This window comes from Pocillopora damicornis, chromosome 4, assembly GCF_964200805.1.
Source record: "Pocillopora damicornis chromosome 4, jaPocDami1.2, whole genome shotgun sequence".
In the NCBI taxonomy this organism is placed as follows: Eukaryota; Metazoa; Cnidaria; class Anthozoa; order Scleractinia; family Pocilloporidae; genus Pocillopora; species Pocillopora damicornis.
The window spans coordinates 30,062,217-30,085,749 of NC_142673.1; the positions used below are offsets into that span (position 1 = coordinate 30,062,217).

A 23,533-nucleotide genomic window follows, 5' to 3' on the forward strand; every position below is an offset into this window, starting at 1 on the left:
TAATAAGTTCAGTTATGCACGCATTCTGATTGGTTCTCACTTATGATCTATTGGAGGACAGACGTATAGATGACGTCATCATTAAAACTTTTTTTTCCGTATATTTTAATTCTTTATTATATAAAACAAATAGATTCCAAGTTGCCGTGCGTCTGTTCAGTAATAGATCACAGAGGACGTCAAAATGTGGTAAGAGCAAAAAAGTGGCACACGAGGCGTAGCTGAGAGTCACTGAAGAACATCAGTGACACACTCGGCTGCGCCTCGTGTGCCACTTTTTTGCTCTTACCACATTTTGACGTCCTCTGTGATCTATTACTGAACAGACGCACGGCAACTTGGAATCTATTTGAAATTGAGTATACGTTGCCTAGCACGTGACTAAAATCTACCCAGGCGGAGATAAAAAATGACGGTGGCAGTCTTGTTTTGGTTATATCACTCAAAACTCTTTCCCGTTTGTCTCATTTGATAAAGAAGGAATCGTTAATGTTTTCATTAAGAAAGTATTGCCTTGATTTTCTAATATTTCCAATGATAGACAGTAAATTTCACTTTTCACGCACATTTACTTCCAACCTTTTCTTTTGAACCAGAAACAGAAATGATATACGTTTAAAACACATGACATCATCCACCCTTGTCAAATGCAATAGCATGATCATTTCAATTGTAATGCCTTCTTATCCCGACGTTACTTTGTTTCTTTGCTACATTAGCGAAAACTGAACTACTGCTCGTACTCTAGATATGACAATCAACCACAAAATTCCCTAAACCTGATAAAATTAAACATAATCCAAAATATCATGTGTCAATTCACGAGTTTGCTCACAGAGCACTTTGATTGTTTTCTGTGCCTCTTTAGGATAACCAATTTCCGACCAATCAGAGCACTACTGTGCAAGCAGGCCCTCGTGTTAATGAGGCGCGGCGAGTCAGACTCTTATTAATGCCAGACGCGGACAAACCTACCCTCGACTGTCTCAAATCAATGGCTACAATTGAAGCCAGCGCTGTAAATGACGGATTTGGAAATTAAATTTATTTTTCTCTGACGAAGACGAAATTATTTTGCTTGTTTGTTTTCTCTCATATCGGCTGTTCTCAACTTCTCAATTATGAAAAAAATTGAGTGAAGTTTTTGCGCTTGCAAAAATTTTCTTTTGCAATATTATTCATCCCTGCTGTCTCCGAAAAACAAATGTTTTGGTGAAATTCAAAATGGAATCATGGAAATTTTTGGGTTACGTGGTGGATTAGGAGAGAGCGAGGGCCCAAACAATAAGCCATAATTAAGGCTCTAACGTATTCATTGTTAAAATGGAAGAATGCTTTTGATTCTGGGATGATTATCATCAAAGCCTTTTCTATTTTCTTTCTCACGCCTTTACAGAGCATGGCTGCATGATATATCAAATCTCCGGGGAACCATACAGTATAACAAAACAAGCAACAACTGCAAGCCAGGGCAGCACGAAACAGTGAAATATTGCGCTACTAGTAGCAAGTGAAATACCGAGATGTCGAGATTAAAACTGAACTCTACCAGCGAAGATTCCTCGTAGATTCCTTTGACAAGCGAATACCCATTAGCTGTGAGAAGTTTTGAAGAAGTGATCTTTGAAATTATCATTGGTTGTGTTTTATGTCTGCTTGGCGTAACAGAACGGCTTAGTTTGTTATGTCATACACCGGAGCCGCTACACAAAATCTTCGATGTATTTCTTCATGGCACAGCTTGCTGTTGCAGACATCCTTGTCTCATCGATTCAATACCTCTGACTTTGGTCTCTACGTATCCGAGACCGCTTCTTCTGCTTCAAGGCGATATTCCCTGCAAAATGGTCCGTTTCCTGCAGTACCTTCTTCCGCCTGCATCTGTAAACATCCTAACTGCCACTGCAGTCGATAGATTCCTCCTTATTTGTTACCCGCTTAAGTTTTTGTACCGAACGAAAGTCAAATTCCTCGCAATTTTCTGCTGGGTGTCCGCTGTAATTACTGCAATGCCAGTGCTGTATCTGGTAAATTCTCGTCCCGTTACGCTGAACAATAAGGGACCGGTCATTATTTATCGCCTGGGGGGGGTCGGAGTATTTAGGGGGGGGATCACATGGTTTTTTGAAGACCTTTAGGGGGGATCAGCCGTAATTGACAAGCATAATGGGGGGGATCAGACCAAAAAAAGACGATTCTGGGGTGCCAGAAATTCCAGCGCGAGAAAGTTTTGTTTCATGAGAAGCACCGATGACAAGGCTTACCTTAGACCAGGTACATCTGAAGGTTTTGACAAAGCCAGAAATCTTAGGATCTTAACATTATCAGATCACACTAAAGCAAGGAAGTTGCCAAAGTACGACTGGCCTGAGAAAATGGTATATGTGACCCCGGGTTCTCACCGTGTTTTCACGAAGTCAAGTGTAATGAATGAAACTGAAGAGAAGCTGATAACTGAGGACGATCGCCACTATGTATTTGTCCGGCCCAAAGCAATAGTGGGATCGTCAGGCACTGTATGGGCCAGCGAAACGGTTCGTTTGCGACATGAGGATCCATCAGCTTTTGAGGTTGACGAACCGACACCTGGCAGTCCACAGTACTCACTGGGATTTCGTAAATGCTGCGCGCGACTACACGATGACCTCTTTCTTTATTATGATATGACAGAGTCAGATGACCTAGACAAATTATCCGGAGAAACAGAAAGTAACTGTAAATTCTTCACTTACGAAAAAGAGAGAGCAGAACACTTGAAATTAAGGATTGACAATTTGTTGCAGTTTTGCGAAGACACAGAAATGTCAGAGCACAATAGGGCTCTGTTTGCCAGTCAGATAATACCAGTCACGAAACGCATTTTAGATGCCATTGATGATCTGTTTAAAGAGGAAGTCGATTCCATGGAAAAAGATGCGAGAAAGGACAGGATTTTAAGGGTAACCAGTTCATGTAAACATGGTCTTGAAGTTCTCGGAGATCTCTGCCTTCCACCTGTAAAGCCACGATGGGCTGACCTTACAGATGCTGGTCCGGGCGTGGGAGTTTCCAACTACGAAGTTAGATTTCGAGACGCCGAGTTAGCAAGGGTTCACAATTCCGATTATAGAGTGCGATGTCATCGTTCGAGGGGCGACAGCGGGCAAGGTGAAGCCGAAAGGACAAACTCGGCAATTTCTGATGCTCTTGTGGATGGCGCAACTCTAGAGTGGGAAAAATATAGGAGATTTGAGGATCTTTCAGAAGAGGAAATCAAACAACTGTCTCTCCAGTCATACGAAGAGTACGAAAAGAAACGGATGGAGAAAAATGCCTGGTATGTCTGTAGTCAGGTAGCTGAGAGAATTGATGATGCCCCTGTCCTTAAAGATTACATCAAGAGCAAAGTAAGCGAGTCCCCTGATGAATTATTCTTTTTCAATTCTGTTTACCTCGACAACTATCGGGGTGCATCAGAACGAAACAAAGAGCAAGCGCCCGGTGCAGCATACTTCCGAAAGATCGAATCGTTTATGGAAGACCACTATATTCGTGGAGAACTTTTTATGGAATTCTGTCGTGATGCCTGTAAAGAGTCAAGAGAAGAAAGTTCCAATCTCTGTTCCTGGTGTTCTAACAATAGATGGGTCGGTCCAGAAACGGAAAGAATTCCGCAACCTGTACCAGATTCAAGCAATCCTGGACATTTCATGGATATCTATCAGACGAAATCGACGGGCAGGACACCAGATGATTACCTTCCAAGAAAATGTATTAAAGATCTGTACGAGGAACATTCTGACAGTATCAGAAACGATCAGGATACCATGAAGAGCTTCTGCTCAAAATATAATGTGGAAGAGAAGCACGTCATTGCATATGTTAATCATTTGAAGGATATCGAGATCCGAAAGGACATCAGAACGAGAGCAGCTCAGGAGCGAAGAAGGCAAGAGGCCGAACGAACGTACAAGGATTTTCAATGGGGTAACCTCATCGAGGGTGGCAAAGTTGAAAAGTTGCGGGTAAGAGAACTAGACCTGTATCTCAACAAGCATGGTTTGACGACTGTGGGTCGGAAACTTGACAAAGTGAAGGCCATTCGATGTCATTATTACCGACAGAATAAAGAGACTGTGATAACAGAAGAACTGTCGAGTGATGAAGATGACGTGGAATCCGAGGATGAAGAATCCGAAAGTGGAGAGGCAGAGAGCGACGATGACTATGTTTTCGTGGATTTGGATGAACAGCCTGAGATTGGCACTTCCTCGACAATTTAGTTCGTATCTGACGAGCAAATATTTACCGTTGTGGTTCAAGGTCCATGAGACGTAAGTACCACTATTAAAATATCACTTGCATATTCAAAAAGTTATTTGGCGGTGGCTGGGAGAAAAGGGGGGGGGGGGGGATCATGAAACTTTCCACTACCGATAAGGGGGGATCTCTAAAAAACTAGATACTCTACGGGGGGATCAGGTAAATGCTCCGATGTGACAACAAAAATACTCCGACCCCCCCCAGGCGATAAATAATGACCGGTCCCTAAGGTTTAAAAGTTCTGTGCCATAAAGGAAACATCCTCATTTCCCAAACTTGGTTCAACTTATTTAACAGTTCGAGGAATTTTAGCATTTCTTTTTCCTCTTTTGATAATCGTACTACTTTACTACAACATTTTAAAAACAGTATGGAGGAAAAACACCATCAAGAGCCGAAAGCGACGAAATGTGATCAAGAGTTTGGGTTTGGTTGTTTGCGCGTTCTTTGTGAGTTGGGCTCCATTTTCAGTCATATCAAAATATTCGATCCTCGTAGAAAAGCGATACGACACAATTTCCAGAGCTGAATCAATAACATTTTGGATTGGTCTGTCAGCATCTGCGTACAACCCTGTTATCTACGCATTTTACAACAAAAATTTTCGAGACGCTTTTCGCGACGTTTTTCTTCGTAGAAAAGAGAGGAGGAGAACTCCAGTTACCTTTAACCCTAATGTAAAAGCTATGAAAGAAGTTGTGGAAGGTACTATTCCTGACTTGAAATCTGGTGCACCTATATTGCTTAAACACGCAAAGGTTGCTTAATAATTTCAAAAAAATTCGAAACCAATGAAAAGCTTAAGTTTATTTCCTTTCTGAGAAGTACAACTCACGTTTGAAAAGTTGAGATTTTTAGGGTTTACAGCTAGGGACACAGGAAAGTTTAAATAAAAGTCGGTGAAAATTTGCCATGCTTCTAACGTTGTTAAAGCCGGGTATCTCTTCAATCACCTCAGTCGTCATCGTGTTTTAATCCGCCAAACACCTGCAACAAAAAAAAGCCTGCTAATGCATAGGGCCCTCAAACAACACACATAACAACAGAACGCGTCGCTCTGCAAAACACAGAGATTCTATATTAGGGCTTTTCATTGTAAATCAAAAGACACGACTCCAAGAACAGACAAAAGACAACGTCGCGCGTGATACTGAAAAAAATGAACGAATTCAGTGGATTGAAGCAGAGGATTTAATGGATGAATTGGTGGTCAACCCTGTTGACTATTGGTCACGGTCATTGTGGCTGACAAAGGTGGTTAATGATGTCGAAATTATACGTCAAAACTTTATTTCATTAGACCACTTAAAGTTTGGCGGTGATCAACGGTAATCAACGCTTATCACCTCCTCCTACGATCAATACGTGACCCGGTGGCAAACAATTAAGAGGAAAGACTAACTGGTCAACTTAAGGTGTTATAAGATTTCGATATAAAACAAAGCTCCCTTGGAAATATGTCGCCCTTTTGAAGGAGATGATAGCCACACAGATTGAAAGAATTTGAAACTAGGAGTTCACAGAATAAACCCTCGTGAGCACCAACCTTGCTCGGTACCAACTGCTGTTCGACTTGAACTTCTGCAAAGGCAACAGTTATCACGAGGTGATAAGTTTCAACGATTAAGACTTATGACAAGACTTTCTAGTAATTCTTCGTTATTACTTCGCTAAATTTCTTCAATTTTTTTCGTATCCTTCTGACAGCCTCGCCGCACTTTTTTGCGGATCCACAGCAAAGCGCCAGATGGCGCCCACAAAAAAGGCTGCTAAGCGTGTAAAACCATGGCCTGCAGACCGAGATCTCGGCAATCTGGCATCCATTATATAAGTTCTTCAAAAAACGACGACGAAATCTTTTTCCTTTAAAACTATTCAGCTAGCGCTCCCAAAAGAAGTATTTTAAAACGTTGAGCCTGTATGCCTCTTTTAAGCATTCAGGATACCAAATTTGTATGGCGTGAGGTGAACTTGAACGTTACAGCCTGATCAATGTTCGCGATTGAAAACTGATTTACAAAATTGCAACGAGACTCTAAACGAGTCACAGCTCTTGTCTCGCCAATCAGCTCGCACAGTATTACGAGTGTGATAAACAGTGGATCCTCCATGATGTGGGCAACCTCAGGAGTTAAAAAGTCTTCCCTGTATAAACAGGTCCCTTCGATGAGGGCCGAACTTAAAAAGGTGATATAGGAGCATTTTTAAAGTTCGTGTCTTTCGTAGGAAGACGTCCTCTTGTTAGAGGTGCCTCATAAAGAGCCCCCCCCCCACGTGATTAAATTATAGAAACATCATTACCCTCTTCATCTCTGTTCTCATCTTCGTCGTCGTCGTCATCATCGTCATCAATGTCGATCTCTTCGGGGTTGGCAACTGGTTCATTGTTTTCATTATCGCCTTGACTTGTTTCAGCCCTGAAAGATACCAAAAAAGAACTACAGTGAGTCGACTTTATGGAACTCAAATCTTTGTCATTTGAATTCTAAATTAAGCATGGCATCATGATTATCAAACTCAATTTCACCCTCACCTAACAAACAAGACTTTCTCCTTCAACTTGGCAGCTACGTCTGTCTTAGCCTTAGCTGCTGCCACAGCCTGAGCCTGCTGTTCTAGTAGCCGCATGTCATCGGACACAGCCTCTTCTGTTCCTACTTAATCAGATGGAAAATAAATCGAATTTAGGGCAGAAAATGTGAGATCACCGAGAAAAACTATCAGAACAAGGACAAGAATTAACACTTGGAATCCAAGAGGAGTCGTTGATACAATTGAATATTTAGCATCAAACTTGGACGCCTCACTTAAACAACATACCTGCTCCTGCAGATTTGCTAGCAGCCGCTGCCAACATTTGCGCAGACATGAAATTGACCTGCAAAAATAATTATAAGCAGTTGTTATCTGAGCAGTCATCCGAAGGACTTAAGTACACAAATATCTCATTTCGTAACTGGTTTTCATGTGACTGTGTTCCGTGCGAGTGATTCACTGAAATGACAATAATAATGACGTCGTTTAAGGGCCTATTTACACGGTACGACTTTGTCGCATGCGACAAGCTTACGACAGGCTTACGACACGAATTGTTTCGTGTAAATCAAACCTGCAACTCGCTTACGACTCTTAAGTCATGTCGTAGGCCTGTCGTAAGCTTGTCGCATGCGACAAAGTCGTGCCGTGTAAATAGGCCTTAAAGAACCCACTGACCTGAGTATTAAACTGAGCCTGCACGCTCCTCTTAATACGTAACATTTCCCGGAAGGTATCTTCGTTTCCATGGCGAACCTCGAAGTCATGCCACACTTTCCAGAAAGTTGGAGTGGTCTGGAAACAAACGAAAATCATACTTTTAGTCTCAACTTTTATAAGTAAAAAACACACTACAACAATATAAGAACAAACCCTTGGATCAGCCATTTGTGAAGAGTGCATGTAAATAGCTCTGGCTCGGTCAATTTCTCCCAGTTTGCGCTCAAGGTCGGCAAATCTGATGCACATCTCCCTGAAAAATTAAGAAAACCAGATTAGCGGGCTTCTTAATCACTCGCTTCAGCGGGAATACGCTTGACTCCGCACAACTCCAGTGTATCTGAGCACACACTAGGTAATCCAATAGGTTTCTTAACAAAACCTTGCAGTTAACTAGACCAGGCAATCAAAAGAAAAACTAGAATAAACCAAAAAATCTCAACCTGAAAACAAAATATATAAAAAAACTAACAATGTTCTTGCAATACCACAAAAACTTTAATAAAATGACAGATGAAGACAATAAACATTTTCTGATGTCAGCCATGGCTTTCGTTGGACATCTGACTCAGAAAAGGTGACTTGATATCTAATTTTAGCCGTTCAAGGAAAACATCATGCTGGGTTTAAATCTGTTTAAAAGAAATTTACCTGGCTTGTTCGTCTGGTAGCACTTCAATCGCTTTTTCATAGATTTCACGCGTGTGGGTGACACCGAAAATCTCCGCAGCTTGCTTGATATACAAGTTGAACATCTACGATGACACAACAACGAAAAATTAAAAGATTGCCTGTATCCGAAAAGTAGGTTCAAGAGACCATCCAATCCCCAAAATGGCGGCTAGGAGTAAAAATTCACCATGAAGAAAAAAGCAATCTTAGTGGTAAGAATGGATTGGTCTCAGCTGTAAGTATTTTTAGCAGGTGCAACCTTAGTAAGCTTGAAATAACATGACCTGGGGATCAATTATATCAGTCATGAGAGGCTGTATTGTTTTCATATTCAAATTACTTTTTATGTGCTGACCCAATACCTTATCACCTTTCCAACTATTTTCCAGATGTCACATCATGCTTTTCGTTATGATTACATGTCCCAAATACTGGTTGCTGAGAGTTTCTTCGGTGCCTAGTTTTTAAAACTAAATGTGCTCAAACTCGAAAGTGTAATGAAAATTTCAACTTTGATTACAGAAAATAGCAATCTTCTTAATTCATACCTCAAACTGCTCCTCTGGCAACACAGCTTTGGTAGATCTCTCGTAGATTGACATAGCGTGACGGGCAAGACCATGATTCTCTTCGAGTTTAGCGTACAATAAATAGAAAGCTGGAAAGGAAAATGTTCAAAACGTACAGAGGTTTGAGGGTAACGTTATAAGGGAATAAAAAAGTAATGGAATAAGACCGGAATAAATTCAATCTTACATTTAGCGAATTTGGCAGGACAGCCCTCAAGGACTTGTTCAAAGAGGTCTCGTGCACGCTCGAGTTTTGCGCCTCCCTTGGAAAAATGAAAAAAAAAATTAATAAATGAGCAAAAGTTACCAAGTAACCAACAAACCAATACACAGAACTGGGGGATAAAATACGGGAGAGCAATTCAAGGAAATAATTGAGCCAAACCTTACCAATAATCTACTAATCAAAACAAACGATTGAACATTCAATCAAGTTAATAAATATTCCTGGTCTTTAAAATAGCTTAGCAACTAAAAGTGACCAAACAGGAGAGTAACATAAAAATTATTAACCCACTGAAGATACCAAACTTACATATCTTTGAATAAACTTTGTGAGGTAGGTATTCCAGATATCAAACACATTCGGCCACTTGAACATCGACACTCCCCGCTCATATATCTAGCAACACAAAAAAAACACAAGTATTATTTTGTCGTATAATTTGCAAGATACTTGTACGTCGTTTATAAGACGTGTGCCTGGACTGTTTCACTAAAATACTCAACTAAAGCTTAATAAGGCCGAGAACCTTGAAGGATTACGAACGCGCCTATAGGAATTAGCGTATGAACTTACCCATTGAGAAAACTTCCCAAAGCTATTCAAAGTTCCTATCTTAAAAGTTTGGGAAAATACCTTGCCGTGCAGGGAGTTAGAATTTATTGTAAACACAGATTTAAAAAAGACTACTGCATGACGTATTCGCTGACCAGCCTTCCTTTTAATTCTCATGACAGTTGTTTGTTCGATTCAAATTCTTTTTACCTCTTCGCACGAAACGGCAAAGAAATGTGACCAGCCCGTCGAGTTTTACTGACCTTGAAAGCTTCCTCAAAGTAGCGATGTTCCTCAAGAAACGTACCAAAGTTGATAATAATCTGAGGAGTTGCTATCCGCAGATCTAGAATGCGATTATACACAGCTTTGGTGGACTGAAAACAAGTACAAATAATAAAAAAAAAGGTTTAAGAAACGTAATAAAGCAGGCATCTTGAGACATCTCAAGCAAGCTTTCACATGGAAAAAAAAAAATAAATAAAATAAAAAGGTTTGAAAATCAAATGCACATGATAGTTGTTTGAATTGCTAACAACCTTTACGTATACAGCTTTCTCGACACTGGTTAAAAAAGCGAATCGAATGAGTAAATGCGTAAGCTTGGTTGTCGAACGAGGAAATATTTGATTTTATTAGCTGCACGTGCGTTTGCATCAGCAGTTACACATACGTCTGTAATTGTATCGCACGTGTGATACGCTTTACAACTTTATCTAACAAGATCGATAGAAACTAGACGTTGCCATGGTCACCTGAAATGTGCCCAGGCTCTCCTCCAAGTCTGCATACATGGACCACAATTTCAGTGACTTGTAGACTCGTTTTTGAACAGTTTCACTCTAGTAAATAACAAATAAAGAAATAACAAATTAGTTTTCATTGATAAAGTTTTACTGACACATTACACTCTGACGTGCTGAGCCACTCACCTCATCATAGTAATCAGTTTTAGTTGAAGGCATGGCTGTAGCTCGTCTCATCAGATTAAGGGCTTGCTGATAATTTCTTCAAGTTGTTGTTAAAAACCAAAAGAAAAATGTGTTAGACTAAAACTAAAGAATAGACACTGTTAGCCAAATGTGGCAAGAAGAGGCTTTCAAACGAATACCTTGCAAAAGCATGACAGCAAGGCTGGACACTGGAAAATAACACGTTAGTCGTTAAAATAGGTTTAAAATCGCTACTTTATGGTTGTTGCATTTTGAAAATCTAACCTACCTTTGTCAGGTTCGATATTTAATTCAAAGTGTTCTATCCCATCCTCAACCATCTTTGTACTTTACTACTCCCTCTTTTGTGTTTTTTGTACGTTACCAATGAAACTAATAGTTTCCTTTAAGTTGTAGGCAGTCTTATACAAAGCACAAATATTGTGATGAACACAACCAATTTGTTATGTACTCAACAGTTTTTCTTAAGGGGATAAGCCGTTTTTCTTGAATGGAGCCCACAAAATTTGAATCCTTGCGGTATTTTCCCTCTAAGATGGCAACAATACCACAACCTTTTGGATTTCAAGGTTTATGCAAAGGCTGCCGGGAAAAAAATTCAGAAAAAAAAAAAGAATTCAGAATCCTGCCATCTTAAGGCTAAAAACTCCCTTAAAATAGAATCAATGGTTGTTTGTTTGTAATTGGTCTGCTTTATAATTAGTTGATGAGCTTATGTAAAACACATTTTTATTCACACAATTAACATAGCATCTAGTGAAAACTCTCCAAAGTTAAAATGTGTTGGAAGCAATTTCCAACCTCTTTTGAATATTTTTTCTATTTCCACTCTAAGGACCATACTTACTCATGTCTGATTTCCATCTCACTAAACTCACACCACACACTCGCCAAATCATCCACCTTGCGGTAATTCACTTTAGTAGCCTTGTCAAATATAACTCGCGCCTCAGCCAGTTGACCATGCTGCTCATAGAACTTAGCAAACTCCACCCACAGGGTGTGGGGTTTGCCGGATGCTAGCTTTGGCTCCACTGTCTGTACAGCCTCTGTGTAAGTGTTGATGATCTCTTTGGGTTTTCCCTCATACAGTTTAACTCTTTTGTGCCATTCATGGACATTGTGAGGGTTTTGACGTAAAAGGACACTAAGACAAAGTATAAAATGGGAAAATACTCAGAATGATAACCACAAAGAAAATACAAACAATATACAGCCATACATTTGTATGTTTTACCATTCCAAGCAAATGTCACATGCGAGAGGGTTTGAAAAAGTCTTACAGTTCAAAGTGATGGGAAAATAAATTCCATGTTCTTCACAGGGAAGTTTTGCCAGTATTGATAGCAAATCAGGCTTTTTATCAATTAATCTTGCCCAAGAGTAACACACTGAAAGCTAAACTGTGAGAGAAAAAATGCACATGATGCTCAAAAAAGAGAAAGACCAATGAGTTGTGGATGATAATCACTGAAAAACTGTCAAAAATATCCATCAAAAAAATACTGTTCAACCATTATGGAGAGAACTTCCAGACAAAACTTACTTGTTCTCTCAAAAATGCATGTTTGTGCACACTCAAGGTTACCTTTATCACATACCTGCTCAGTAACAGTGGCCTTCTGTCCATCAAATGTTCAAATCTTGCCATTCTAAGTTCCAAGTCAATGTCATCTGATTATGAAGACAAGGAGGCCATGATAATTTAAGGTAGAAATTAACTATCAAGTATTAGCTACATGTTTATGTTAATCTCACTTGCAGTAACAAATACCCTACACAATAACAATATCATTGTACCTTCTTCACTAGGACCCATCTCTGATGTTGTTTCCATCTTGGCACTGATCATACTTTCCTCAAACTGTGCATAGGCATCAAAAACCTAAACAATCAATAACTACATAAATCAAAAGTCAATCTCGTAGGTCATCAGACCATTGTGGGGAATTAGGTAAAAAACAACTCTTTGACTATTCTCTCCAAAACATTCTACAAATATCCATGTGTAAGTTGTAAGTGAAGAATGGAACATCAAATTCAGTCTACAGTACAAGTCACTATCTCCAACACATTTCAAGGGTGGAACAATGAAGTGAAAACAGGAGTGCAGTACCTGACCAAAGTCTCTAACAGTCATAACTGTTTGAATAGCTTCCTCATAAACATCTCGCGCCTGAAAAAAAAAAGATATCCACATTACACTGTCAAATATCTTGACAGGTAGGTTTACAAAGTATATATTTTTAATTTAATGCTTTCATAAAAGAATTTGTGTAATAATCTAAATTGTTTTGTTAAACAATTTAAAATTTTTCAAACTTGTTTTATTGTAATTTCTTGTTTCCTTGTGTACTTGTTATCATGTAACAAATATAATGTTTTAACAAAATACATCACAAATTCTTGAAAAAAAAAGAAACCAATAGCAGAGGCTTCACCTTTTCAAAGTGTCCACTTCTTATAAAAAAATCAGCCAATGAATTCCAAAGCTGTCCCAAACTGTCAGAAAATCGCCGCAAACCTCCACGGATAATGTCAGTAACTTTGAGACTCTTTATCTAGAGATAAAATAGTAATCCATCCCAAGTGTTATAGAGAAGAGCCTGATCAGGTCATCCATGGGAGATTTCTTTGAAATCTGGTTACTTAAATTTCCTTACCTTATCAGGGTTCTTTGAGATAAGGTCACAAAGTTCTTGCCAAAGCTGAAAAAGAAGTAAAAATCCCTGGAAACTATTGCAATTGAGAACTAAAACAAATGCTGTTTATGAAATTTTCTCCCAGCTTGGTATAGAGCAAAGGTCTTAAAGTTTGACAACTACCAAGATCACCAACAAAAACCTAAGTAACCAATCCTATTACAAGAAACACACCACTAAATTCCATCTAAACTCTCTGTACTCTTTGCATAAGCGCTGATTGGAAAAATTGAATTTTATTGGAATTATTTTCATTTTGATTGGTTACTTAAAGTTACTATAGTAACAGTCTATGGAGAGAAACTTGCTGATGTACTACCTTGTGGTTTGATTTTCCTTCCTTGGACACAAACTTTTCCTGAAAAATACAAGCAAATAAATATTAGTATAATCTATTAAAGGGGATAATTTCCTAAAGAAACTTTGGTATTGTGTTGGTGGGGGGTATTCCTGTTGGATCAAGTGGTTTTATCAATTAAGTTACTAATGTAAATTGGCCCACACAAAGAGTTTCTAAAGTTAATATTTAGAGCATCATCTCTTTCAAAATTAGTATAATGGGATTGTGCTATTCAACTACGCTGTATTGTTTTTGTGTCATAGGGTAACATAACCAGTAGCATTGACCAATACCTTGTTAACAATGAAAGCGAGTCGTGTTGCTGCTTCATCCAGCCATCCAACAGACTTCAAATAATCAATGTAATCTTCTGTGTTTTCTGGCTCCAACTTTTTTAAACAAAAATTTACAAAATAGATTTCCTCTTTATCTAATTTTAGACTGTCTTTTAACACCATACTATATTGTAACCATGATCACAAGCAACAATCTACAGATCACAAGCTAGGAAATTCTAGGAAAGATTCACAGGAGCAACTTAATCTGAGCTAAACAAGAGGCAAATACATGTACATGTAGAGCAGAATTATAACTATTTTACTGTATTATCAACTTAAAGTGAAAATTTCCTCACCTTATCTCTACCATTTAGCTTGGACAACACAACATGATTTAAAGCAATACCAAGTCAAATATCAATGAAACCTATCATTGATTTGAAATGAATATTTACTCTGTCCATCATTATTGACCACAGATATAAAATCTTTCTCTCAGTTGTGTAATGTGCAATGTCTTCCTAATTGGCTTAGAAAATCTCATAATTGTTTGAAAGAAGTTGAGTGAACAAACCTTTAAGTATCTTCGGTAGACTCTGACTGCTGTCTCAGGAATGTGGTACTTGCGAACAAACTTAAGATACAAAGGCCAGATCCGACGGTGTTGTGTTATTGGCAGTGCCCTCAATGCTCTGTCAAATGTGCGCCTTGTTCTTGTCACTTTACACTGATCCACTAAAAACTGACAATAGTCTACCCAGATCCTTGGCATCTAGCAATTGTATAACTATCAGTAAGTATTGACAACACAGTTTCTCTTAGTAGAATTTAAAAGATTCCAGCATTAAAAAGCCACATGAAATAATAAAGGAATAGGAAATGTTGTCATCTTGAAATTAAATGACTTTTATATTTTGAAATCTACTTGAAACAATAGACAGGAGTAGAAAAAAAATTCTACAATTCATTTCCTAAAGCCTTGTGCTGGGGTCTGTTTTAATCATTGCATTTTAAATCATCAAAATTGAGCTTTATAAATTTTTGCTGAAGTTGCTTGAGATTCAGCTCACCACACCTTATGCATGAAGACAAGAGATCTTTCAAATGCATTGTTTATGTCCTCATAAGCAGGGTCTGTAATAGGCCTGAGGAGAAAATTCAGATATTAAAGTGTTCAGCTTTTACTTTGCACACATATTTTGAATATATGTTCAATTTGAATGATTTATGGAACACACTTTAACGAGATTTACTTCTCAGTTTAATTTTCCTCTTGATATAAGTTTAAACAAACCATGTTTGACATGATGAGAATTACTCCTCGATTTCCATTATTTTATCAAAAATATAATTTAAAAAATATTATTACTCCTACGAACCTCCCTCTGACTTGTCTTCTTCTCTCTTTCAAATACAGATACCAGATCTTGTAGCTGAAATAATTTAGGCAAAAAAATATGATATTTAATAATAAGCATATTTTACTTTGAAAGTCCCACTAACACATACTTACCACCCTTTTCACATCTCAAGAGCATCTGCTTGGAGAGCATCCACTATGATATTTTGTTTATCTTTTGATTTAACCACAAGTGGACTATACACACAAGCTCAACTGTACCTTCCAGGAAGTTCCTTAAGAGATCGCTCATAGAGCAGATTCAGTGCTGTATTGGAGCCCTTTTTGGCCTTGTGCTCAATGTACCTGATCCAGAACTTCACAGAATAAGGACTTCGAATTATTTCCTCCTCATAGGGGAGGTCCTCTTCTTCCTGAAGCATAATTTTATGAAAGTGTCAAGAACTATCCCTGGCCAGACATTTCAGGTAAAATTTTTTTCGAAAGGAAAAAGTTACTTTACTACGTTGCTTTTAAAAGAAACAAAGACCTAAACACTGATTCACCTGTCCCATGACAATGTTCGTACTTAAATTAGTAGAAATTAGAAGAAAGCAATCGTAGACTGTTTGTCAAAGTATTCCCCGCGACCATATTTTCTGCTGATCATGAGTTCTCATTACGAAATGTTGTAGCAGGAAATTAGATCAAAGTAAAAGGAAACTATTCTCCACATCTCCAGCTCAGGCCATCGAAAGTTAGATGGAGAAGTCTCCGATGAACATCCTCTCTTGCCATTGATAAAAGTAACGTGTTACATGAAATTTGTGCAGCATTGCTTGTTATGACAAACGTGTTAGGATACTTACTATGATAAGGTTGTTGGATGTCACCGGCATTGTAGGTCTCGAGAATCAGTTATATCTTTACACGATGTTGATTCCCTAAAAATTTTAAATCATATGGCCAGATCTACCCCGCGGAACTGTCTTCAGTACACAACAAATTCTTCAAAGATCGTCGCCATTACGAACATTCTGAGCCAGTAGTGTCAAATAGTAGCGGATGTATTGAAATCAACATGCGTCTCAGCTTCCAGCTCAGTGAAATCACTCGGTTACCAAGCGAAAGGTTCAGGTTCGGTTCAGATCCTAAAACGAATATTGTGGATAGAACGAGAGGGCTCTAAATTAGCGTTTAGAATGAGTGATTTACCACCTGGATGGGAGGAGAAAAAATCTAAGTCTACTGGAAAGACCTACTACTTCAACAGAGGAACAAACGAAAGTCAATGGGAGAAGCCAGCTGAAAGAGCGAGTAATCAAGTTCGCGCTTCGCACCTTCTTGTTAAACACACGGAGTCTAGAAGGCCGTCTTCTTGGAAGCAAGAAAGGATAACGCGCTCTAAAGACGAAGCTTTAGAAATAATTAAAGGTATCATAAAATAAAACTCGGTCCCCTCTTAAAATGGTCGTGACTCTGTCATTGCACGCTTCTAGCAAAGAATTCACAATCTCGATGGCCTCGATTTTTGGAGATGGCAGCGCCCATTCCCCACCCCACTCTGCCCCGTGGGCAAATGATGAGCAACTTCACGAAAAAATATGGTTGTGTTAAACAATTAAAACTGGAGAAGTACATTTCAATCAAGCTGCTTTCAAGAACTCTCATTTTAGAGTGAGATTATCTGAATGTTTTAGCATATACAGTACTAGGGCCAAGTGGAGTTGCATTTAAGAGCAAAGCAACGGACAAGATCCCCGGAACAAAAAGGAGTAAATTCCTTTTTTCTGTGCCCCTGCTCTCCTTTGAAATGCTTGTATAGTCCATCAAATTTGTGATCCTAGAATCAAATTTTCTGTCATTGCATAAACAAACATCTTTGGAAAACAATGGCTATGTATCTACTTTTTCTTTTTGCAAAATTTTGTAGTTTTGACAACCTCATTGTAATGAACCCTTTACATCCTTAATTTTGTCCCTCTCATAGATTTTGTACTAGTGCACTGAACTTAGCAAAATTTTGTGATTCCTGAGTAGGCAAAACAGGGGATAACACTTCACTTCAACAACAATAATTGACAAGAATCAGCTTTGTGCCAATCAGCCCAATGAAGTTCATCAAAGGCTAAGATCAACATTGTTTAATCAGAACTTTTAGTAACCCTTTCCCTCCCCCCCCCCCTCCATCTCAAGCAAGCTATGGATGACTGTTATTATTGGCTGCATCAATATGGTTTTGTAGTCTGACTAAGTTGCTAGTTCTCTCTTGTGTGAGGTCACTTTTATGTGGCAACTACTCCTTGTTATGTCTTACAGATTATCGTAAACGGATTACATCAGGAGAAACCACTCTTAAGGAGCTAGCAAGCACAGAGAGTGATTGTAGCAGTGCCAGAAAGGAAGGAGATTTGGGATTTTTTGGACCAGGACAAATGCAAAGTAAGACCATACTATTTTTCTCTCCTATAACTTTAATGTGTTCTCTCCCTTGATGAAATTACTGAGACTTCACATGGTTGGACATAAACACTTCACCAGAGAGAATTTGATGTTATTATCATGTATTTGAGGTCTGCAATGATGACTTGGATAGAAAAAAAAAGATACTATAGTTTGAAGCACATCTGCAGTAGTGATTGAAATAAAGCATCCCTAGATACTATATTTCCTGGAATAAGTGCCCAGGTGCTTATTTAAAATTTCTGCTAAAGGAGGGCACCTATCTAAAGGAGGGTGCTTAATTGTGGGGGGGTGCTCATTATACTCCTGAAATGATGCCATTGTAGTTCAAGCTTTAAGGGTCATATGTAGAGTGGCAATAGAAACAGGTTTTTCTCATATCTCAACTATTTAGGAAATGAGGGAGGATGGGGGGGGGAGGGCAGCACTTATTTGAGAGGGGCACTTGGCTCATGGCTTAGGAAGGGGTGCTTATTTGGGGGAGGGCACTTGTTAGTGCATTGGCACCTATTCAAGGAAATATGGTTTACATGTATTGGTGAGAATAGGATTTGATTTCATAATTGTCCCATGAAACCTGCAGGGTGACACTCTAACCAATGAGAAGCTAGCATGCAGGTGATTAAAAGCATATATGAATTTGTTGATTTGTTTATTTTGTTTATTACTGAGAAGTGGGTCTGTTTCTTTCCTTTCAGAACCATTTGAGGAAGCAACGTGAGTATTCTCACTCCCTTAATAAACACAGATTATTTTCACATTTCTGAGAGATATAAGAATGGCTGATGAGGAATGAAATCTTTCAATAATTCTCTTCTCTTCTCACCAGTAGGTGGTATTTCTTTGTGTTCAGGTTGAAAGCGATATTGTCAGACTTTCTCCTAGTTTACATACCTCTATCTAAGGTGTTGAGAGAATTCTGGAAAGTCATGCAAACCTGGTATGCACATAGATTTCTCTCAAAAATGTTTTTCTGTTGCTTTATTGCTCTATTGCTCATCTGAACACAACTACTGACTGGTGAGAGAGAGTTGCTCATCATCTCCAGTATTTTAGAAGGCTGATGTGAAGTCTGTCTCAAGATCCCAGATGGAAGATTTTAGCCTCCTAAGTCATTTGAATCTGGTTTGTTCTAAACTGGTATAGTTTCAAATATATAAAACTCTAGTTTTCAAATAACTTCTCCCTTTGAATGGCACCTCATCTACACTGGTCAGTTTCAGTAAATGGCTCTCTCAGAAAGTAATCTGTATATTTTAATTAAATCTTTCAATATTACTCAATCTTTTTTCTTTTTTGCAGGTTTGCCTTAGAAATCAATGAACTGAGTGAACCAGTTTTCACTGACTCAGGTATTCACTTGATTCTCAGGACGGGATAAAGCAATCACCAAGTCTAAGAACAAAGTTCATATTTAAATAATCATGTAGACTTGCTAATATTACAAGAAAAGGCCTTAACTTTGAAGCTTTCATTTGGCTACTTTTACCTTACATCATAAGTATTGGTTGAAGTTGTGTATGAACTAAAACACAAACAACCAGTTTGGAAATCTGCAGTCTAGATGAATAAAAAAGGTAACCATAACATCCACAGGGATGAAAATATTTTGTACATCATGTTTAAGGATAGTTCTCTTTTCTAAAACACAATTTGATGGTTGAACTTAACATGTCAAAATGATCACTTCTTCAAAGTATTTCTAGCTTTCATTATTATGTTCCAGAAGTGGTCATCCTATAATTTTCCTTTTCACAAGGCAAAAATATAATAAGTAAACTTCCATTAAATTCTAGGTTACTTTATACCAGTCCATCAGATATATTGAGGTTTTATGCTTACCAGTTCCCACAGTAGTGTGTAATTTCTGACAGTGGGCTTTTCAAACAAGTTTTGTCACCAAATTCAACCTAATAATAACAGCTAATCAGCACTTGGGTAGATATCATGCCAAGCCAGTTGAAACTGATGGTAAAACCAGGCAAACTGTGTCTAGTGGTGATTGGTTTTAGTTTTGTAATGGATTAGTCATGTGTATTATCTAAGTTTTCTTCACAAATTATGGAGCAACATAAACCAAAGGCATGATGATCCTACATAACTTTTGACATCCAATGGGTATTTTTTTTATAGATCTCCTTGTTGTGACTAACTAACACTGTGACTACCAGTAACTAATTGATATTAAGCTGATAAAGTAAACGAGAGGCAGAAGTGTAGAATCTTTATTATTAGGAGGAAGAATTAAATGAGCTTAAAATTACTTCTAGGTGTCAATGAAGTTTAAAATAAAAACTACAGTTATTTACATCAAAGTACATGAACTGTAAGGTGCATGGAAACGATCCACCTCTTGACCAATATGGAAACAGATATTGATTACGTCACTTTATGGTGATTGAGTGACACCATGAATTCAGTTTGTGGCAGATATTTTTTATTACCTTTAACACCTTTTTATTACCTTTTATTACCAGCTTAACAAAGCAGAGATGTGATGGTCTGTAATTGTTAGTAGAATACTAGAACTAGTTCAATAAGTGTAGCCTTAAGAATTCATATTCTAGAGTAACTCAGATGTTCTGTTCTAGTTTTTTTTCCTTTGCATGTTCAAAAAAGTGGGATTCTATTGGATACAAGTAAAACTGAGCCAACTAACACAGAAGAGATTCAAGCCATGCAAAAAACTATAAAAAAAAAAGCCTTGCCATTAGTTTCTGGCCAAGTTGGTGCAAATTCCATGCAAGGGGGGAGATTCTACCCGAGGGGTAAGATTCCTACCTTAAAATATCCTACTATGCCTTGCCCCCCTCCCCTGATAGAAACAATACACAAGAAAATTTCTTGATGCTGGATTTTTACCACAAAATAATTCTTGACAGAAAAGTAGAGATGGTAAGTTTTGAGCTCGGTGAAGAATTAAGAAAGATGTTTTTTCGTCTTGTCACGAGCATGGGACAAAGAAAAAATCCTAAGTCCCCATGAGGAATCGAACCTCAGACCTTTGGATTTGTGCTCCGTTGCTCTGCCACTGATAAAGGTAGAGCATCAGAGTGCAAATCCGAAGGTCTGAGGTTAGATTCCTCATGGGGACTCAGAATTTTTTCTTTGTCCCACGCTCGTGACAAGATGAAAAAACATCTTTCTTAATTCTTCACCAAGCTCAAAACTTACCATCTCTACTTTTCTGTCAAAAAACATTATGCTATTGACATTGCTGATCCTAGCAGTATGCAGGATGCATGTCATTAGAACTTCGTAGGAGACCCTGCTCACCGAAGAGTCTTTGTGGCTCAGTGGTAGAGCATCAGAGCACAAATCCGAAGGTCTGAGGTTCGATTCCTCATAGGGACTCGGAATTTTTTCTTTGTCCCATGCTTGTGACAAGACGAAGAAACATCTTTCTTTAAATAATTCTTGCGGACCAAACTTATTATATAACTTGATTGGACTCTTATCTTTCTCCTTAAAAACACAATCCACCCAACTTGACCCGACAAACATCTTGGGATAGCTGGTAGGCCATGGGCAGGGTGGTTCTTTCAAGTATTCACTGCTAATATAAGTGAAATTTGTGTCTAGGGAAGGAGGAAAGAGAGAAAAGAGAACTAAGACTTATTCTTGGCTAACTTAAAAAATGTATTTTCACCTGAAGTGGTCTCACTTGCACTAGCCACAATTTCATTCTCTGAAGATATTGCAAAATTCCTTCACTGTTTCCATGACTTTTTAGACAACTTTCAGTCATGGCTACAGTCAAGAAGACTGTTTCAGAATATTGCAAACATTATCATTAAATAGCAGTGTGGTTGTATACCTCCTTTGTCATTGTTACAGGGTTTTCATTGGGAAATGTCATGGCAGGAGAATAACGTAAAAGATCAGAACAATATACTACCCATCTGAATGAAAAGTGATGCAAGCCATCTAAATGTAGCTGCACAATTCAGAATGGCTGTGTACCTAGAACAATCCTTGGTTATTTTTTACTCTCTAAATGATCATTACTGCCTAAGGATCTTCTTCATTTTCTGTATCTTTATCTGCTCCTGTTTTAGTTTCTTTCAATTTCTCCTTGTCATCAGATTCTGTTTTTTGACGTTTGGATTCTGGTTCTGGTTCAGATGCAGTATCACTCTTCTTTCGTTTTGATTCAGCTGCTGCTTCCTTTTTACCTTTTTGTTCCTTTCTGAACACTATAAGGCAAAAAACACAAACTCAGAAAACATCACAGGTAAAAATTTACATATTTCAAACAACTACAACACGAGTTGATAACAAGAGCAGGGAATTAATGGAAGACATTATCATGACTGTCATCCAAGAGTAATACACAAATTCTTAAATCCTAGATTTTCATGGTTCACACAGACTGAAGAAAATTTATTCATAAAAAAGATAAGTAAACTTTTTATACAGCTCAAGCAGTTTGTCCACCAGAGTTAATCTCTGTTCCTGTGCAATAAATGGCTTTGAGACAATATCCTCCTCTGGATGAAGTGCTGGTCCACTATAGATTACCCCCACTGTTTAAAGAATTCCTTAGTAATATGGTATTCCAAATCTAGTTTAGATTTTCCTTTTTATGTCAATGTGATGTTTAAACCAATGACATTTAATGTTAATAGCATTGCTTTTTTTCTTTATTTGTGATAATTTTTCTCTCTTCACTTAAACAAAGAAGCAACAAAGAAACATCCATGGCAGAAATCTCCCAATTCTCAGGTGTTTAAAATAAAAATTAAAGAAGCACTCACAAGCTAAACTTTCTTTAAGAGGTTTAATGAACTGCTCAAATTCCATTTCCTCTAAAGCTTCAAATACATCAGGTGCAGTTAATGTCTTCCTCTTCTGTTTTTGTGCAAAGTTATTTGCACTAAGATGAAACAGAAAAAATTAACATTAAAAAAAATGGTAGTTTTTAACCAAGCTTAGACTTTTTAACTCTTTGTATTATTGGTACATACACCTCGCAGATATTCTCCATAAAGAAACATATGGCAAAAGTATTTATACAGGAGTGAAACTAATCACAGGCTGATACAAGTAATATTAAATGCACCAAACTAATCAGATTTGATCGGTGTTAGTTCTATACCAGTTTTCTGGAAGTTAACCGCATGATGAATTCTGCAAAGCTCTCAACCCTCCCACTTTCTTTTCTATGCCCTCAAAAAAAAAATTAGAATAACTTAGACTTATTACACACCATGATGTAGCATAAAGAACAAAGACGCTGGCAGCTTTTCCTATGGCAGTTCTGGCTTCTTTGGATATGTTAACATTTTCAGGGAGCTGGAACAGAGAGAAGTTCATTAGTTTGCAATCTAGGACAGTACGATCACTTTCGCATCACTTTCAGCTATTTTCAGATTTTAGCAAAGTAGTTGCGACTGGAAATGTCCCACATTATAATGTTTAAGGTTAATAATCTTACAGCATCTTTTGCCAGGCGTGAAATAACTGCGTTAGGAAGATTCAAATCTTCTGGTTTTTCTGCCATTGTTCAAAGTTCTGAAAAAGAACACAATCGCTAATAAAGGGCTAGTCTAAAATTTACAGCTACTTGGATCAACAAATCTCATCCCTTTGACACCGTCAGAATCGTATGTATATTTTAACAAGTAACTCGACAGAAACTTGGTAATTCCGAAAAAAACTGATAAATTCAGGTATCATTAGTTCGGCTCAAAAAGGGTCACGAGCCTTGAGTTTCCTTACAGATCAGAATCCTACTTGCAAATCCTTCTCTCTCTCTTCTTCGCTTTTCCCGCGAATCTTAAACCTCGAGACTGCAGCCACAAATTAATACTTGATCCCATTGGCTTAACTCGAACAGATCTGCCCAATGAAAATTCTTCTTATATATATATAAGAGAGCC

At 38.0% G+C, this 23,533-nt stretch overlaps 5 protein-coding genes and 1 non-coding gene across 9 annotated transcripts; 4 read left to right on the plus strand and 2 right to left on the minus strand.

Annotated features, from left to right (window-relative positions):
- Nucleotides 1–1,395: 1,395 nt before the first annotated feature.
- On the plus strand, nt 1,396–5,208 carry LOC113676989 (putative G protein-coupled receptor 19). The gene is given in 4 exon segments (XM_089204686.1): nt 1,396–1,666; nt 1,668–1,768; nt 1,771–2,066; nt 4,533–5,208. Coding segments are annotated over 4 exon segments (1,077 nt in total). The 5' UTR covers nt 1,396–1,523; the 3' UTR covers nt 5,070–5,208.
- Nucleotides 2,115–4,367, plus strand: LOC149047654 (uncharacterized). Its single transcript, XM_089204684.1, has one exon. It carries the CDS (start codon nt 2,238–2,240, stop codon nt 4,260–4,262), a length of 2,025 nt encoding a protein of 674 aa, XP_089060810.1. The 5' UTR covers nt 2,115–2,237; the 3' UTR covers nt 4,263–4,367.
- On the minus strand, nt 5,084–16,275 carry LOC113676990 (pre-mRNA-splicing factor SYF1). Of its 4 annotated transcripts, none has more exons than XM_089204681.1 (28): nt 16,058–16,275; nt 15,471–15,622; nt 15,229–15,282; nt 14,925–14,994; nt 14,424–14,621; nt 13,865–13,960; nt 13,551–13,589; nt 13,193–13,237; nt 12,971–13,090; nt 12,646–12,705; nt 12,330–12,414; nt 12,131–12,203; nt 11,377–11,676; nt 10,688–10,717; nt 10,509–10,584; nt 10,332–10,418; nt 9,840–9,953; nt 9,334–9,420; nt 8,986–9,061; nt 8,778–8,887; nt 8,209–8,312; nt 7,711–7,810; nt 7,516–7,632; nt 7,123–7,180; nt 6,836–6,956; nt 6,604–6,719; nt 5,849–5,883; nt 5,084–5,289 (listed from the first exon to the last, which is right to left on the minus strand). In XM_089204681.1, exons 1-28 carry the CDS (start codon nt 16,085–16,087, stop codon nt 5,257–5,259), a joined length of 2,586 nt encoding a protein of 861 aa, XP_089060807.1. In that variant the 5' UTR covers nt 16,088–16,275; the 3' UTR covers nt 5,084–5,256. The 4 variants fall into 4 exon arrangements, with proteins under 4 accessions (XP_089060807.1, XP_089060806.1, XP_089060809.1 ...); XM_089204680.1 differs by having other exon boundaries at nt 6,836–6,959; XM_089204683.1 differs by lacking the exon at nt 10,688–10,717.
- Nucleotides 16,276–16,295: 20 nt separating this feature from the next.
- On the plus strand, nt 16,296–19,966 carry LOC113676991 (peptidyl-prolyl cis-trans isomerase NIMA-interacting 1). The gene is made up of 4 exons (XM_027193741.2): nt 16,296–16,622; nt 17,508–17,630; nt 18,350–18,368; nt 18,954–19,966. The coding sequence occupies exons 1-4, from the start codon at nt 16,391–16,393 to the stop codon at nt 19,030–19,032; spliced, it is 453 nt and encodes a 150-aa protein (XP_027049542.2). The 5' UTR covers nt 16,296–16,390; the 3' UTR covers nt 19,033–19,966.
- Nucleotides 19,754–23,467, minus strand: LOC113676992 (DNA polymerase epsilon subunit 3). The gene is made up of 5 exons (XM_027193742.2): nt 23,373–23,467; nt 23,089–23,165; nt 22,861–22,946; nt 22,409–22,527; nt 19,754–21,847 (listed from the first exon to the last, which is right to left on the minus strand). Exons 2-5 carry the CDS (start codon nt 23,152–23,154, stop codon nt 21,663–21,665), a joined length of 456 nt encoding a protein of 151 aa, XP_027049543.2. The 5' UTR covers nt 23,155–23,165; nt 23,373–23,467; the 3' UTR covers nt 19,754–21,662.
- Nucleotides 20,934–21,005, plus strand: Trnac-aca (transfer RNA cysteine (anticodon ACA)). The gene has a single exon. It is a non-coding gene; the product is annotated as a tRNA-Cys (tRNA).
- Nucleotides 23,468–23,533: the final 66 nt, after the last annotated feature.